The 15212-nt window shown below is 50.8% G+C and overlaps 1 protein-coding gene across 6 annotated transcripts in view; it reads right to left on the bottom strand.

Annotated features, from left to right (window-relative positions):
• Window positions 1-3478: 3478 nt before the first annotated feature.
• Window positions 3479-15212, bottom strand: part of CSNK2A2 (casein kinase 2 alpha 2) — a 30127-nt gene continuing 18393 nt past the window's right edge. For 2 of the 6 annotated variants that reach the window (XM_082319463.1, XM_082319465.1), the window contains 7 exons: window positions 14698-14757; window positions 12433-12516; window positions 11172-11282; window positions 10860-10961; window positions 10436-10536; window positions 9603-9751; window positions 7893-9401 (listed from right to left, as the gene is read on the bottom strand). In XM_082319463.1, the coding sequence (XP_082175589.1) occupies window positions 9325-9401; window positions 9603-9751; window positions 10436-10536; window positions 10860-10961; window positions 11172-11282; window positions 12433-12516; window positions 14698-14757 (684 nt within the window). In that variant the 3' untranslated portion in view covers window positions 7893-9324. Of the gene's footprint in view, window positions 3652-4138; window positions 4416-4499; window positions 4646-5512; window positions 5862-7892; window positions 9402-9602; window positions 9752-10435; window positions 10537-10859; window positions 10962-11171; window positions 11283-12432; window positions 12517-14697; window positions 14758-15212 lie in introns of those variants that run through there. The other 4 variants (XR_014228957.1, XR_014228959.1, XR_014228958.1 and 1 more) reach the window with 4 other exon arrangements.

The raw sequence follows: 15212 nt of genomic DNA, 5'->3' as shown, positions 1-15212 counted from the left end.
GCCACACACCCATGACTAGTCCACTGTAGCTGATGAAATGGCCAGTACTACATCCACTGAACACTTCGGACTTATGTGGGTACATTTTTAAGACATCCCAATTCTTCCCCTGAGATTCACAACCATCAGACAAAAGGCAAGGCTTTCATTTTCTATTTCCGACGATGCACTTTGCTTGAGGAGTGTTTCTCAGTTTGGGCTCTGCTATTTTCTCCTAGCGGCCTCTCTGTGCTGGTTTTACAAGACTAGAGTGTCTAGACAGTGTTTGCTCTGCTTTGCTGCTTCCTTTAGCCCCAGTCTTCCTCCCAAGTTGCCAAGCTTCACTTGCCCCAGCAGGTGACATCCATCCATCCATCCATCCATCCATCCATCCATCCATCCATCCCAGTCCCGGTGCTGCTCAGAGCAGCCTGTGTGCATCAGCAGGTACGCGTGCCTGTTGGAAATCCTACATGACTATTAATGCCAGCGGCTCCATTAAAACATGAGTGATAAATGCTGACAGCTTAGCCCTGTGTCTGTGGACCTGCATTTTTGGGTAGCACTACTGCAAAGTGTGAGTACCAGAAAGCAGCTCCTGTCACTCCCAAGCTGTTTCCTGACTTGGGTCTTCCAAGACATGGTCAGGCCTTTTCCTGTACCTCTGTGGCCAAGGGAAAGACAAACACCTTTGATGGGAGTGGAAAGGAAGTAAGTTTTGGTCACACAACAGCAGTGCGGACATCCCACCCTCTGCCCAGCCATTTTCCAGCACTCTGTTACCACCTGGACTGGAGCCAGCTGCAGCCATGTGCTTAGAGTGCTCTGTTTCTGCCATGCATTGATGCAGCACGAACAGGGACGCACTAGTGCCGGAGGGTGCTGCCTCATTAGCTCAGAAACTGCTGGGACATCTGCAGATCCATGCCTTCCAGAGGAGCCTCCTGCACATTAGCCCAGGCGGGAGGTTGTTCCAGTCCTGCGTCATGCTTGCTGTCATGGTGGCATTTCCTCAGACAGCATTTCAGGCCAGAACAGCTCCATCTCCTTGTGGAAATGGGCCAGATTCTGCACTCGCTTACACCAGAGATACTTGTCACAAGGCAGACTACAAGAAGGAAGGGACAGGAAAGCTCTCAAACAAAACAGCACCATCCATGCAATACCTCCAGCTTCTATTTGATGCTCTAAGTCATGAAAGGATGCCAGCACTGTGCGAGTGTCTCCTCCCAGGGCAGAGGGGCAGCAGCTCCAGCTGCCTGGCTTGTTTGAGCAGGAAGGTGCTGACCTGTGCCCACATGGAGATCTGGATTTTTGGATTAATGGCAAGAGGCATCTCTTGCAAAAGCACCATCCCCTGGGCCCAGGAATACCACATAACCACTGAGGGACTACAGTGTGCGCTGCTGGGAGGTGGGCAGATGCTGCCTGGGGTCAGAGACGGCTGCGTCAGATCCAGTAGTGTGCACATAGTAGTGCAAGCATGAATGTATTTGCTCAAGCAAATAAAGGTGCCCGAGGAGTGAAACTCTGGAAAAAAACTCTTCCAAAGGCAAGAACCAAAGCAGCTTCCCATGGGAGTGAGTAACGGATGATGTGATGTGGCTGCACACAGTATCCCTCCCTCCCTGCCCTCCATCAGCTGCCACTGCTCAAGCCAAAATGGTGCCTCTGCCCTTTGCTGATACCGGTCGGTGAAACCCTCTGCAATCAGGATTCACAAAACTCCTTGCACACAAGCACACAGGTGGGCAGAGCCCTGTCCCTGCTCTGTCTCTGCCTGGCTGCCAAGGGACCATTTATTTGTCCAGGAAATCTCTGTGGCACAGAGACACAAGCCAAACCCAGTTCATCTTCAGAAGCAAGCCTTATCTGAGCACGAGCAAGAAGTGGCAGCATACACTGGACAACGCTAATTTTTGATGCTGTTTTCTTACTCCTTTTAAATTGTTATTGCTTTCAGCTCTGGCCTAGACTCCAGTAGAAAGCTGTATGTGTTGGACTATGTTCATCTTCGTGCTCTGAGATAACTGTGCCAGCAACAACCCTTGTCTCTTACTGCATGACTGCAAAGAAATGCTTTCTTTTTCTTTTCTTGAGCTGGAATAAGATGCAGTACCTTGACGATATAAGGCGGGGGGGGAGGGGCTGATGTACAGCTTTACTGGTGTGAAAATGCTTTCGAGTATAGACAGGGCCTTGCACAGCTTAACAGGAACAGCTTGGGCTAGAAATTACGTTTTTAAACTGGTACGTATTACATTTCTTCCTGCTGTAATAACATCCGTAGCATCTATTTTCAAGGCACAGACACTAACCAGCATAATAATTACCATCCTGCATCAGCTTTGTGGTCCTGCAGTTTAACTCCAGGCCCCTGTGTAGCTCTTGTCGCTAACTACTGCCCCATCCAAATCCCACTGACAAGCCACAATGTCTTCTGCTAGTTGTGCTTGTCTCTTCCTTGAGATACAAATGCTCCGACTGTCCCAAACACGCAGTCCCTCACAGCACCTGGGTTAGCAGCATTCTCCTTCGTTTACAATTCCTTGCACAAACAAGTGGAGCACATAAAAAGCAAGGCATTATTTAGAAATGATCAGCTACATTTAGTCAGTGGGTTAGACTACACTTTATATGGCAAGATTAAATAACTTGTTCCCTTAGTCAGATGGAAAGAGACAACTGGGACAAATATCCAGCTGCCATTCCTGAACAGCCTGCTCATTTACACACTCTCCACTTACCATTTTAATGTCATGTTTTGCTGCAAGTGATGTACATGGAAATATGTTGTGGTTTCAAATTGTCCCTATTTCTCAATGAATTTTAACGAAAAATAATACCCGTTGCCTCTCCTCCTTCCCCAGGCATGTGCGGGCTAAAGGAGAGGGCAGAAACAGAGAACCCTAATGAGGCATTAACACGTATTAATAGTCGAGGCTGGCATTTGGAAAGAGGCCTCTGGGAGATGTATTTCAATGAGACTCACACACTGACGTTATCCACCTGGAAGATTACTAGGAAGATGTTGACATGTTACATCACCCCTGTTCCCAATTCCCAGGGTGCAGAGGAATTGGATTTTGGGGAGCAGGTGGAGGAAAAGGCCCATCCTAAGAGAATAAGCTCGTTCAAGAAGTGAGGAAAGGTTGCCTGCTCCAGAAATAACTGTTCACTAAAGCATTTCATGCCCTTCAGAGTTCCCAGCAATCTGATGCCTTCAGAGGAATGAGATCTTCAGGAAGCTCCTGAAACATTGCTCCTCTGAAGTTTCACATTGCTGGGTGCAGTTCCTAGAGCAAAACGTAGCAGTTCTCTCCAGTATCACCAAGTCTGTGCTTGCCTTGGAGCACACAGTCCAGGTTTATGGCCTGGGAAATCCTAACCTGGACCATCGCCCCCTCGGCTTTAGTCATTGCTGGAGAGCAGATGCCTAGGGCTGGCTGCATGGCCCAGTGGTCCAGCTGAAAGGACAGTGCTTGGACCAGTAAAACCAGAACTGGATTCAGTCAGTACCTTTGTGAGCCAAAAGCCTTCACTGCATGGCAAAAATGAGAACAAAGCAATGACTTCTGCAAGGAGTGCGAGATCCTGGGATTTGTCCAGATGACTTCAGCCACCTTTCCCAGCCTGGATTTTCCTACGTGAGCAGAACTGGATGAAGGGCAGCTGTAATGAGGAAACGAAAAAGGGAATTGGGAAGGATATCCATAGCCACCACATGCAAGGGGAGGCAAGGTGCAAAAGTGGCGTTGGGTGCTGAGGAAACCTAGATGAAGGCTTTGGACCTCATGCTGGCTGAACTCCAAGCAGTGCAGAAGGAGGAGGAGGAAGCTGGGCTGCTGCTGAGCAAGGGATCAGAAGAGAACGGGGGAGTGTAAACATCAGTGGGTACAGAATGAGACAGTGCCAGCGTGTGCTGGAGCTCTTTGGCAGAGAAAGTCAAGGGAGCAGGATACGCTGCCTTGACGGGACCGCTGTGCAATGGATGTCAGGGTGGAGCAAGGGGTGAGAATGAACAAAACTGTTCTGACTCTTGACAAACTGAAGACAAAAATGCACAGGCAAAGAAGAGTTTATTTCTGACAAGCAACAGTTAAAAAAAAAGAGTCATTGAGAGCATCCTGTAGAGAAAAGCTGTTCACTTGGAGAGGACCTGGGCTGTAGCAGGCAGCAGGTGGGAATGGGGGACATGCCCCAACAGTGTCAGGAGGGGGATGGATGAGGTAGAAACAGCACTTGGATGAGCCACCATGCTGCAGGGACCTCAGTTCAGCATATGCTCACAGCGCTGCTTCTGCCTAGTACATGTGGACCTCAGGTGGACTCTGCCATCGGCTCTTCCCTGCAGGGACAGGCTCTCACCACTGGCTAAATCTACACCAGCCAAAAACGAGGCTTGCTGAATTTCGGCGCCAGAGATCAGCACAGTCCTGGATACAACAGGGCTATCATTACACCATGCTTTGGCAATGGACCAAGCCCCCTGCCTTACAGCACCAAAAGCTTGAACTTACCTGATGTACATGTCCACATCTGGCCCACATCAGCACATCTCCAGGTGTGATGCATGAGGATGGTCTTGGCAAATTTCCACCTGTACCACTCACAGGCTTTGTGTGAGGACTCTCTCCTGCATTTCCACTTCGGCCACTGCACAGGGCTGGTAAGAGTAACACCGTGTGGTTATGTGCTGGCAGAAGCCCATGGCTCACCTTACCCAAGCTCACCTCCCTGGGGCAGGAAGGTCTATCTTTCAACAACAGGTCTATCTTTCCCAGTCAAGAGCCTTGTCTCAGAGGCACCCTTAGCCTCGGCAGCTTCAGTATAGGGGAAAACTGTGCAGGGCAGTGAAGGAATGGGACAACGGAAGAGAAATGACTGTGTACAGTCGTACAGAGTCCAGCTGGAGGTTTTTAGACCAGAGTTTCAAATTAACATCTAGGACCAGAGCACAGCTTGGACAACCACCAGTATTGCAGCCAGGCTCTCCCAAGAGTTGCTGGTGAAAAACCACATCTGTAGGGGAACTCCTGTGATGCAGAGGTCCACGGGCAGGAGCTCCAAGCTCAGGGCTTTGCAGTGATGGTGCTGGGGAAGAGAGCCTCAGCTCAAGTAAGAGGAAGAGATGGGAGCTCCTGGGGTACAGAGACAGAGCCATGCCTAAGCCCCACAGGCTGGGAAAAGCAGGTACCAGCATTAGCACCTAGGCCACCACCCAGGCAGGCACCTTCAGAAGAGTGTGGGGGCCTAAGGAAGGACACCCCCAAAGGTGGCAAGTGGCTCCTTTGCCTCTACCTGTGGTAATTTTGTACAACTAGTTCTTCTTCCTCTCCTCGCCCAGCCTGTCCTAGCAGGGCACAGGGAATGGCTCACGCTGCCAGCATCCTCTAGTGTGGCTGGTCCTGCCCCACAGCTCCCTCCCCACTGAATACTCCTCCTCATATATTTCTTTTAAAACTTTTATTCAACAATATAGAATTCTTTTAATTATAATATAGGACTGTCCATTGTGATACTACATCCCCTGCCACTCCCGTGCCTTGGCAGAGACAGGTGCAAGCTGGCTAACTGTGGTTCGTCAGAGGTTGCGGGGGAACAGCCAGAACGGAGGAAGGAACAACTAACCAACAACTGCTTTGCACACCCTTCACATTTCCATGCTTTCTGGGTCAGGAAGAGCTCAACAAGGAACCAAAGGCAGAAGAACCTTTAACACTCAGAGGGAAGGGCTGTGGTCATAAAGAGGTGAGTGCCGTCCAGCCAGGCATGCTGCCCCGCGCTGTGCAGTATGCCCGCCGTCACTCTACACGCGCCGATAGGATGTTTGATTTGGTTCTCATTCTGCTTATGGAAAATTGGGAGCAACAGCATCAGACCTGGGGAGAGACGGGAGGAGGGAGGTGAGTGTCACGGGGCACTGCCGGCTCGACACAGAGCTCCTCTGGTCCCAGGTGACGAGGAGATGGCTGGGCACACTGCCCTGTATCCTGTCACCCCACCCCCAGCCAGGCCTGGCCGCACTCTCCATGCCCCTCTGGATGTCGGGACAGCAGGGGATCCTCAGCCTGCTTTAGAAGGGGTGGCAGGGTGAGAGGGGAAGGCAAGGGAGGGACGCAGTCCAGCAAAGCAACGCTTTCATGGGCAGCCGGATGCAAGTTTGGACTTTTTTCTCCCCAACCTCCTGTATTAAGTCCCCCTCCACTGCCTAAAACATCTCCTCTAGTCTCACTAAAGGCTTCTGTCATGCTCCAGCACATTTGCAACAGGCACGGAGAAGCTGGGGAAGCTGCTTACCATGTCCCTCAATGGCTGCTGTGGTTCTGGTTTTGAGCCTTTCCTCTTACAAGGCACTCAGGCAAACTTGCGCTCTACGTCTGCTAGAAAGCTGGGGCTGGGACAGCTGAAAGGGCAGGATGTGAACCAGGACTCTCCCAAATTTCTCCAGGAGAAAGCATATGAAGATGCATGTTCCCCAGCCTCCTTCTTTCCTAAGGACAAGACACTGTCTTCTTCAGCTCCTGGCTGTCCCTACGGGCAGGATGACACTTTGCTAAAGTCCAGAGGAGAGCAGGGTTTCCTGCTCTGAGTGCTGGAAGGGCCGATGGGCACAGAAAGGAATTGGCCTGAGGTGCAGCCAAGCATCCACACCACCCTGGGATCAGGAGACTCCACATCCTCCTCACTCTCAGGCTACACTTGCTCAGCTGCCATGTTTCCCTCTGGGATGAATGTGTCACAGCTCATCCTACCCTAGAGCTCTGGGGTAGGGATGTGGGGAGATATGAGGCAGGTTGTTCCAGCCTCTCTGGTTACCACAACCAGGGAAAGCCATTTACCCATTTCACTCACTGGGAAGAATGTCTCTTCCTCTGCTTGAGGGTACCAGGAAAGAATTTCTGACTCAGGTTTACAGAACTGATACTTCCCAAAGCACCACCTTGAAACTCCACCATCAGGTTTGGACACTGTCACGCACTTGTATACAACGATCAATGTTTTTCAGCTATCAAAATTCCCACACTGAACCCATTCTTCTCCCCCACACCTCTTCTGCCTTGGCTCTCCAAGAGCTGGGGGTGCCAACACACAAGAGTTGGAGGAAAACAGGCAAGTTTCCCCCATAGCAACTTGGACAGGCCATGAGAAACATCCACTCCTGCCTCTTCTCAATGAAGCAATTCACATGTTTAAAAACAGTTGAAATTGATGTGAAAACCCCAAACCAACCCTGCTGGTATTAGTACAGCTTAAGAGCACAAGAGACCCCCCATGCCTCTCAAGACAGGCAGCCTGTAGGTCAGGCAGATGGAAGGACAGAGGGCTGGAAACATTCGCCAAAGCCTTCAGCAGCATCTGCAAGAGAGTTAATGTTAGCGAGGCCCCTGTGGCATGTCAGCAACATCATCACAGACGGCTCCTCAGCCTGGACACTGATAACAGCTCATGCACTAGTCGCATCCCAGGGTGGGAGGAAAGAAGAGCTACTCTCTGCTCAGCACATCCTTAGAAAAAGCCATCCACCCAGGTTGAGGAGACAAGCATGGGTGTACACATGTGGAGAACCCCCAACTTCCAGCCACATATCAGTGACCTCTTGTCTGACCAGCCATGTAACAGACAGACTGAGACTGCTACCTTGGGCACTGGCCACAACAGCCGACTCCCACACTGTACCCAAAACCTTGCACCTCCTCTGCAGCCCCGTGGAAGCAGAGACAATAGGCCACAGTGAAACCCTCAGAACGGACAGCATGAAGAACTGCAACCAAACACTAAGAGACCCCAAAATACTCAGACAAGAGCGGCTGGAAGAACCAACCTGACCTCCTTGAGCAGGCAATGCCTTCAGCTCTTGCTCTTTCTGGCTATCCCATAGATTTGAGACGGCAGACATTCAGATGTATAGATATTTATTGGTTTCAGTGAATTATACAAATGGATTGACCTGCTATCGATGCCAATAGAACTTTATTGGAATATGGAATGTAAACAGATGTTTCAAATAGAAACATTGCAACCTTATAAAAAATTAACTATTTCAACAATGCCGCAGAAGGAAATTCTGTGTTTAGGTGCTGGTGGGAAAACACTATCTCCAGCTTCTAGGTTTGAATGTCACCAGAACCACTTGATGAAGTTACACACAGAACAAGTAGAGGAGGCAACTGTGAATTGTGGGGCTATATAGCCATTGAGGGATCTGATGAAAGAACCCACAAGATGAACCCCCCACCCCCCGCAACAGGATCAGCACCCCAGAATTCAACAAATGGCTGACTTTGTTAAAACACTACGTGGGATCCCAAGTCCTGGATCAGTAGCTGCACAGCCCCATTCCTGACAGACCACACCGCTGTTTGCTGATCCTTCTTCCTCCCTGTGCTCTCCTCCCTGACCTCCTATCCACTCCTCCATCCTGTGTGCTGGATTGAACTGTTCCAGAGCTGTGCTCTGGCACAAGTCTGCGTCTGGCACGAATTCTCATGGGAGCCACGTCATGAGGTACATGGTTGCACACCTATCACAAGAAGTCTTGCAACACTGACTTTCCTGAGCTTGGTGGGAAAGTCTGGATCGTCCCTCCCCCCTCCTGCCACAAGAGCAGCCCTCACATTCACAAATTTCCAAAGCAGGTCTATTGAGTTTCTTCTCAGAGCGAGCCTTTATCAAACACACCTGGAGGGGGGATCTCACCTCTCCCCAGCAACTTGGATCAGTGCCTTCATTTTAATGCTCCAAACCAATCCTGAGATGCTGCTGGGTTTGTGGGCTGTTTTTTGTTGAACCTCCCCCCTCCCCCCAACCACGCCGGCATTCACAATTGAAACGGGAATTCAAGGGCCAAATTCAAGCCCAGAGTGAGCAGTAGGACTTGGACCTCAAAACAGAGTTGCACCTGCTGACCCCCAGCCTGAATTTGGTTCATCCAGAGTCTACAAGTCAGAAAGGCATGTTTAGAAAGAGGCATGCTAAGGGCTGATGGTGGAACGACCAACTTGTCCCCACCACGCTGGTGGGGAAGGCTGGATTGAGAAGGAAGAGAAGGATCCATAGAGATGTGAACCAGAATCAGTTGTGTTGAGCCCTGGGGATATCACTACATGTTTAGCTCTTGCAAGACCATTTGCCCAGGGCTTTGGTACCACAGGGTTAGAGTTACATTAACCACAACCACCAGAGAGGAACTGAGGTTTATGACCCCCCCCAAGGTTAGATTTCTGCCGAGTATAAAGGGGAGGGGAAGGAGGGGGGGGTCCTTGGTTCTTTTCCCTTCACTGTGTGACCGAAGGTTTTACTTTTATTTGTAAACATCTTGAATTACCCGTCGTTTTCCAGTCTTCATCGCGCTGTTGTCAGGCCACTGGAGAGCACAGCATTTTCTGAGCTGGGCTGGGACTGCTCCTTCACCACTGGATCTGCAGGAGACACAGACCAGGTAGGAAGGGGAAACAGCATTTAATAAAGTGGAAGCTCCACCCTGGTAAACCCTTACAGAGAAACTGCCCTCAAAACCCACACAGCTGCTAAGGCTTTCGCAGAGAGGGTAGCCAAAATTTGCATCCACAACCGAAGACCCCTCTCCCTCCTAGCTGGCCCCAGCTTCTCCACAGACTCACAGAAATAGGGGTGCTCCATCGCCTCCTTGGCGGTCAGCCTCTGTTGATGATCATATCGCAGGAGCTTGTCCAGGAGGTCTAGGACTTCAGGACTGACCAGGTGTCTGTTCTCACTGTGGATGAAGTTCTCCCAGCGCTTCCGGGAATGCCTGCAAAGGGACCAGCTGTCACTACCCAGCTCTGACCAGCACAGCAGTACCCAGAGGTCCCGGGGGAATCACCTGGCACTATCCACTTCTGAGAAGAGATGGCTGCGATGGACACTGCCTACAGCTCTTCCTTGCACAAGCTACTGCTCAGCAAGCACTTGCCGAAGGGGGGGGAAACCCTCTTCTTTAGGTACAAAATTGTGTGGATGTCATATGCCTGGGAAAGGCACAATATTGCACATTCCCTTCTGTCTACAGGGACTAGACAACAGCATGCAGCAGGCAGGGTGACACCCTTGGGACCAGAAGTGCTCTGGCTTGCCAGCCAGCCTCAGAGAAGCTGTCCTCGCTATCCCATCCACGTCTCATCCTTTTCAGATATCTGAGCTGGGAGATTTTGAGCCCTTCAGCCCACACTCAAGTCTAGTGTCTACATCTCCACTTCTAAGATGTCAACGAGCAGGAGAAGGAAGGGATGGCTCGTGGATCATGGGAGAGGCAAAAGGAAAGAGCCTGCATTTCAGTGACCTCCTGAGCTGACACAAGCAGCCAGATAGGAGGCCTGCAAGCAGCATTGTGACCCAGAAGATCAAAGCAGGCCTTTGCTTAGAGTCCTTCAAGGGGATGGACATCTTCCTCTCTGTGTTACAAGGAAAAAAGGCTGCATTTCACTTCTCCACTTACTGGCCCAGGATATCATTGAAGTGCGGGTCCAGTTCTATGTGGTACTTCTTGAGATACCCATACAGCTCATCTGTGCCCAGGACCTTTGCGATGCGAACCAGCTGGAACAAAAGGCAGGTTGAGAGAGAGCAGAAGGGCAGGCCACCACTCTTTCGCAGAGGCAGAGCTGCCAAAATCTAAGAGCTCTCCTTCTGGAAACATCCCAGATGGAAGGAATATCTCCGTTGAAACTTGTTTTTGCAACATGTGCAGAAAACAAGTCTCCTCTGCAAGGCAGTGAAGCATAATCCTAGATGGCTTAACTAAACATATAGCAACATCCTGCCAGCCTGGTGATCTGATCCCCAGAACCTCCCCACTATACACACAGAGATGAGGTGGTGACAAACATCTCATGAAATAAGTCAGGTAGTGAAGTCTTTACTTGGTCATAATTGTCCTGGCCGTGGAAGAAGGGCTCCTTTCGGAAGATCATGCTTGCCAGCATACAGCCTAAACTCCACATGTCTAAGCTGTAGTCATACATCTGAAGGGAAAAAGGAGAAGCTGTCAGAAAAGGCATGCTCACCATGGCCCGGTTCCCCAACCACACAGGCAACCTCAGCCTTTTCACTTCACAGCCACCCTCTTTCCAACCCAGGCAATGCTCTGGCAGCCAAAACCAGACAACCCAATGGTGGCTAAAGTGCAACCACAAGTGGTATCGCTGGCTAGCAAGGAGGAGGTAGACTCTTACTTGGTAGTCCACAAGGAGCTCTGGTCCTTTGAAGTACCTAGAGGCCACACGGACATTGTATTCCTGAGCTGGATGGTAGAATTCGGCCAGACCCCAGTCTATGAGCCGCAGCTGAACATGTGATAAAGAGACACAGAGTAAGAAGCCTCAGTATAAGCCAGTTAGGTGAAACCATGTTGGCCAAACCTCTCAATCCTATGATGCAAGCGTGGAGCCCGGGATGCAGGGAGGCACTGTGAGGACAGGAGATGCTCTCAGCAGTACTTTGGTCAGGCTCTTCCCTTCCCCCTATCACCAGCTGGTGGGGCAAAGCCCAGCGCAGAGAGCTCCTCTGCCTCCCGAGTCCAAGCACACTGTTACTGCTGGGCAACTGGCATCACCAGCCACAGCAGACAGGTCGTTGCATACTAGGGAACAGGCAAAAGCCAGCTGTTTTATCCTGCCGTTTAGAGGGGCTGGGCTGAAGGCAGTGTTGATTTTAACTGGGGGCTGAGAGCAGGAAATGAGGTAGGAGGGAAGCCGACCACATCTTGCAAGGCAGACCATGTCCTCTGCAGCCACAGGAATAGATGACCTGCCATGTTACTGAAGGACAGCGGGTCTAGTAAGAGATTTCCCCCTCCTTATACACCTTGCCTTGTCTGTACAGCCACTGCTGATTGACAGGGAGGGACCTGTGAACCAGCAACTAATTTGCTGCTGCAAATCCCAAGTCCCTGGGGAGACAGGTACACACAGCATCCAATGAGGTACATGCACCATGACAGGGTGGGGAAGCTCCCTGTGCTGCCCATTTCCACGGTAGTGAGCTGGGTAAAAACTTTTCCTGTGATCTAACTAGCACACCCCAGAAGTGAGGAAGCCATTGCAGGACAAGCAGACTGTACTACAGGAGGAGCTTGTGTTCCCTAGGTAAAAATATCCACGTGTATTTCAGACAAGGCCACCCTTCTTCTGCCCAGGGCCTCTGCACTCTACTGCCACACCTCCTCAGGTGGAGATTAATGGCCCAGACCTGCTCCTCTCAACAAAGAAACCCAGTGTGGTGGCTGGGAATAAGAGCAACCTCCAAGCCATGGACTCCCACTGCGGTGCTCCCCAGCGGGACTTTGGCCATCTCCTGACGCAGGCACAAGTGCAAGGGAGCCGGTAAAGAAAGGTTAAAGGGGTAAGTATAGCTGCCCAGGCTATGGGTACAGAGGCAGAAGAGTTTCAAGTTTCCCTGGAAAAACACTGCTTGTAAGCCCTGGTGCCAAAGTACCTTTTTCTGTTGATGGTCTATCATGACGTTGTGGGGTTTGACGTCCCTGTGCATGATCCCCATGCTGTGACAGTAATCCAGGGCCTGGTAGACACATGCACATACATTAGACATGTCTGTAACCACAGGCACAGAATTAACAATATAACAGACAGTTCTCAGCCAGGAGCAAGAGTGCCCTGTCCGTGAGGAAGTGCTGCAACCCTGGCACCAGAAACTGGCATTTTCAGCTCTCATGCTGCACATGATGAAGTGATAAGCTGGCAACAAGACTGTATTGATCTCATATCCTACTGCAGTCACAGGTTCTGGAACCATGTTCCCTGCACAGTCTTTCACTAACACAATGCAGAGAAATCCTACCTGGTGACGAGCCCAATGCTCCAGCCTGGGTAGCCCTGTGCTTCCTAGGTCACTCTCTCTTCCCCAGAAGGGGATGATTCTTACATGCATACACTTTTATGGCCTTCCAGTGCAGCTTTCCACCTGTGTCCCAAAACACACTTAAGCTAGAAAGTCACCTCTGCCCTGCTCATTTAAGCCAAACCTGCACTTACAAAAGGCGAGTGATAGCACATGAAGGAGGGCGATGCTGCTTAAAGCTTGAAGGCAGGAGCACATGTAAGCTCTCCAGCTCCGTGACCTTGCACCACCCACTGCCACTCCCCCCCCCCCCCGTAGCTGTTCCTTTGAGCAAGGGGGTGAGAATGTTGTTTTCTCATCTCCAAGGGGGAGGGAGATCCATCCATCAACATCTATCAGATGCTCTGAGATCTCCAGCAGCACAGAAGGAGGGTACAGCTTGCAGTCATTCAATATCCAAGACATCAGTGCCAGGGAAGTAACACTGTCCTTGGGCCCCTGCCACAGTGGGAAGCATAGGAGGCAACAGCTTCCATTACAGCAAGGCCTCAGGGAATATCCCTGCAATGACATGTGGCCTTGCAACCAACAGGAGTCACAGCAAATGGTGGTCCTGGGATCTCCAGTACCAGAGATCTATAACAGGTTGGACAAACTGCTTCAGGGATGAAGCTGTTCTAGTGTCTTGCTTGTCCCAAGGCTGGATCATTTAAACCTCATTACCCCTTCCACCCTAATCCTGGGCTGCCTCAGGCTCCCTCCAACCTTCAGTAGGAAGGTCTTTCCCTTGCAGACTGGTGCAGCAAGCTTGGGGGTGCAGAGAAGAAAGCCTCCCTCAAGCTCACTAGATCTATTTCAGGAAGTCTCCTGCAGTCACCAAGTCCTGGAGCTTTCCCTAGCTTGTCCCACTCATTTCCAGAGGCAGGGGACCTGCAAAGTGCCAGCCCAGAAGTCCCAAGGCTCTGCCAGGACCTGACACAGCCAAGCTGCTGCTCCAGCAGATCAGCACAGAACAGCCCTGGGATCAGCCGAAACCTGTAAGCTCTCCCTAATGCCTTGCTGCCTCCCACGTCCTGCAGCCACAGACCTCAGGAGAGGCAGTGCAGCAGATCTCACAGATCTGCCATATGGTTCCATGAGCATTTCCATGGGGAGGTGCAAGCTAGGCTAGTTAAGAGGAGGTATTTAGGGCAGTCTTTGCCCTCCATCAGAGGGGCAGGGAAAGCTTTGGCTGGGAGGTCTCAAAGGAAAATACCAGTGTTATATCAACATGTAACAGCCAGCATAACCAGAAGCTTTGTTCCCCAAGACCACATCCATGGGGTTCTGTGACCACAGAGCACCGAGCTGGCCAGCTCTTGAAGTGTCCTAGATCCCTCACCAGAGACAGAGGGGTCTAAGACCAAGTGGGCAGAAGTCACCTTCTGGGGCTGCATTTGAATATTGCAGCTGAAGAAAGCCTGGAGCTGGCAATCCCTCTCTTCTGCTCTCCCTAGCATGCTAAAGAATCCCCAGTTCCTCAGTCCTGCAAACACCTCTTGGTGCTTGTACTGGGTCTGGCTGGGAGGGAGTTGATTTTCCTCATAGCAGCCCAACGGTGCTAGAGACAGAGAGACCAAGCACAGCCCTACCTGGACACTAACAGTCACAAATGCGTCACAGGGAGAGAACAGACCCCCAGACTCTTTGAAGATGGCCAAAGGTCCCCAGTTTGGCTGTAATACCTCACAACAACAAGCCAGGTTACTAGATCTCTTCCCAGACCTTCCCAGGTTATGAGACATGGATTCTGCATTGAACACGAGAGAAGTAACTGCTTAGTAGCACTGCCCCATGAGCCCCGCTACTGCCTCTCTCATTCCTGGTCTCCCAATCCAGACTGCCATATGCAATGCCACTCACCTTCAGCAGCTCATACATATAAAACCGAATATCAAAGTCTGTCAGGATCTGGTACAGTTGCTGAAACAGATTTGGGGAGGGAGGGGGGGAAAGAAAAAAAAAAAAAAAAAAGAGAAAAAAAATAAATACTCCAGATTTGGATTAGTTCCTTTTTCTGCACCCCACCTGCTTCCGATTACTGGCCCCATTCCAGATCCCCTGTGAATGCTGTCACTCCCAAGTGCTGTCTTGGTCTCAGACCTGCCATGGCTACATGCTATGAAATCCAGAAAGGACACAAGTGCTCCCGTGAAATGTTACTGGGATCATTCAGACCTGTTATGACTTCTTTCCAGCAGGAGACAGGCAAGCTGTCTGTCCAAGGAGAAGACAGCAAGCCCTTCAGAGCATGCTGGAGCTGGCACAGATGATCTTGACTCTCTGTTTGCATGCAAAGTCATCATGGTGACTTAACAACATGGAGAACAGCATTCAGAGCAGGCATGCTGGGAACACACGGGCAAGGCTTCCAAGTG

Source organism: Platalea leucorodia (genome assembly GCF_965183815.1).
Source record: "Platalea leucorodia genome assembly, chromosome: 8".
Lineage (NCBI taxonomy): Eukaryota > Metazoa > Chordata > Aves > Pelecaniformes > Threskiornithidae > Platalea > Platalea leucorodia.
The sequence above is the reverse complement of the archived record's forward strand: the minus strand, read 5'-3'. Positions and strand labels throughout refer to the sequence as shown.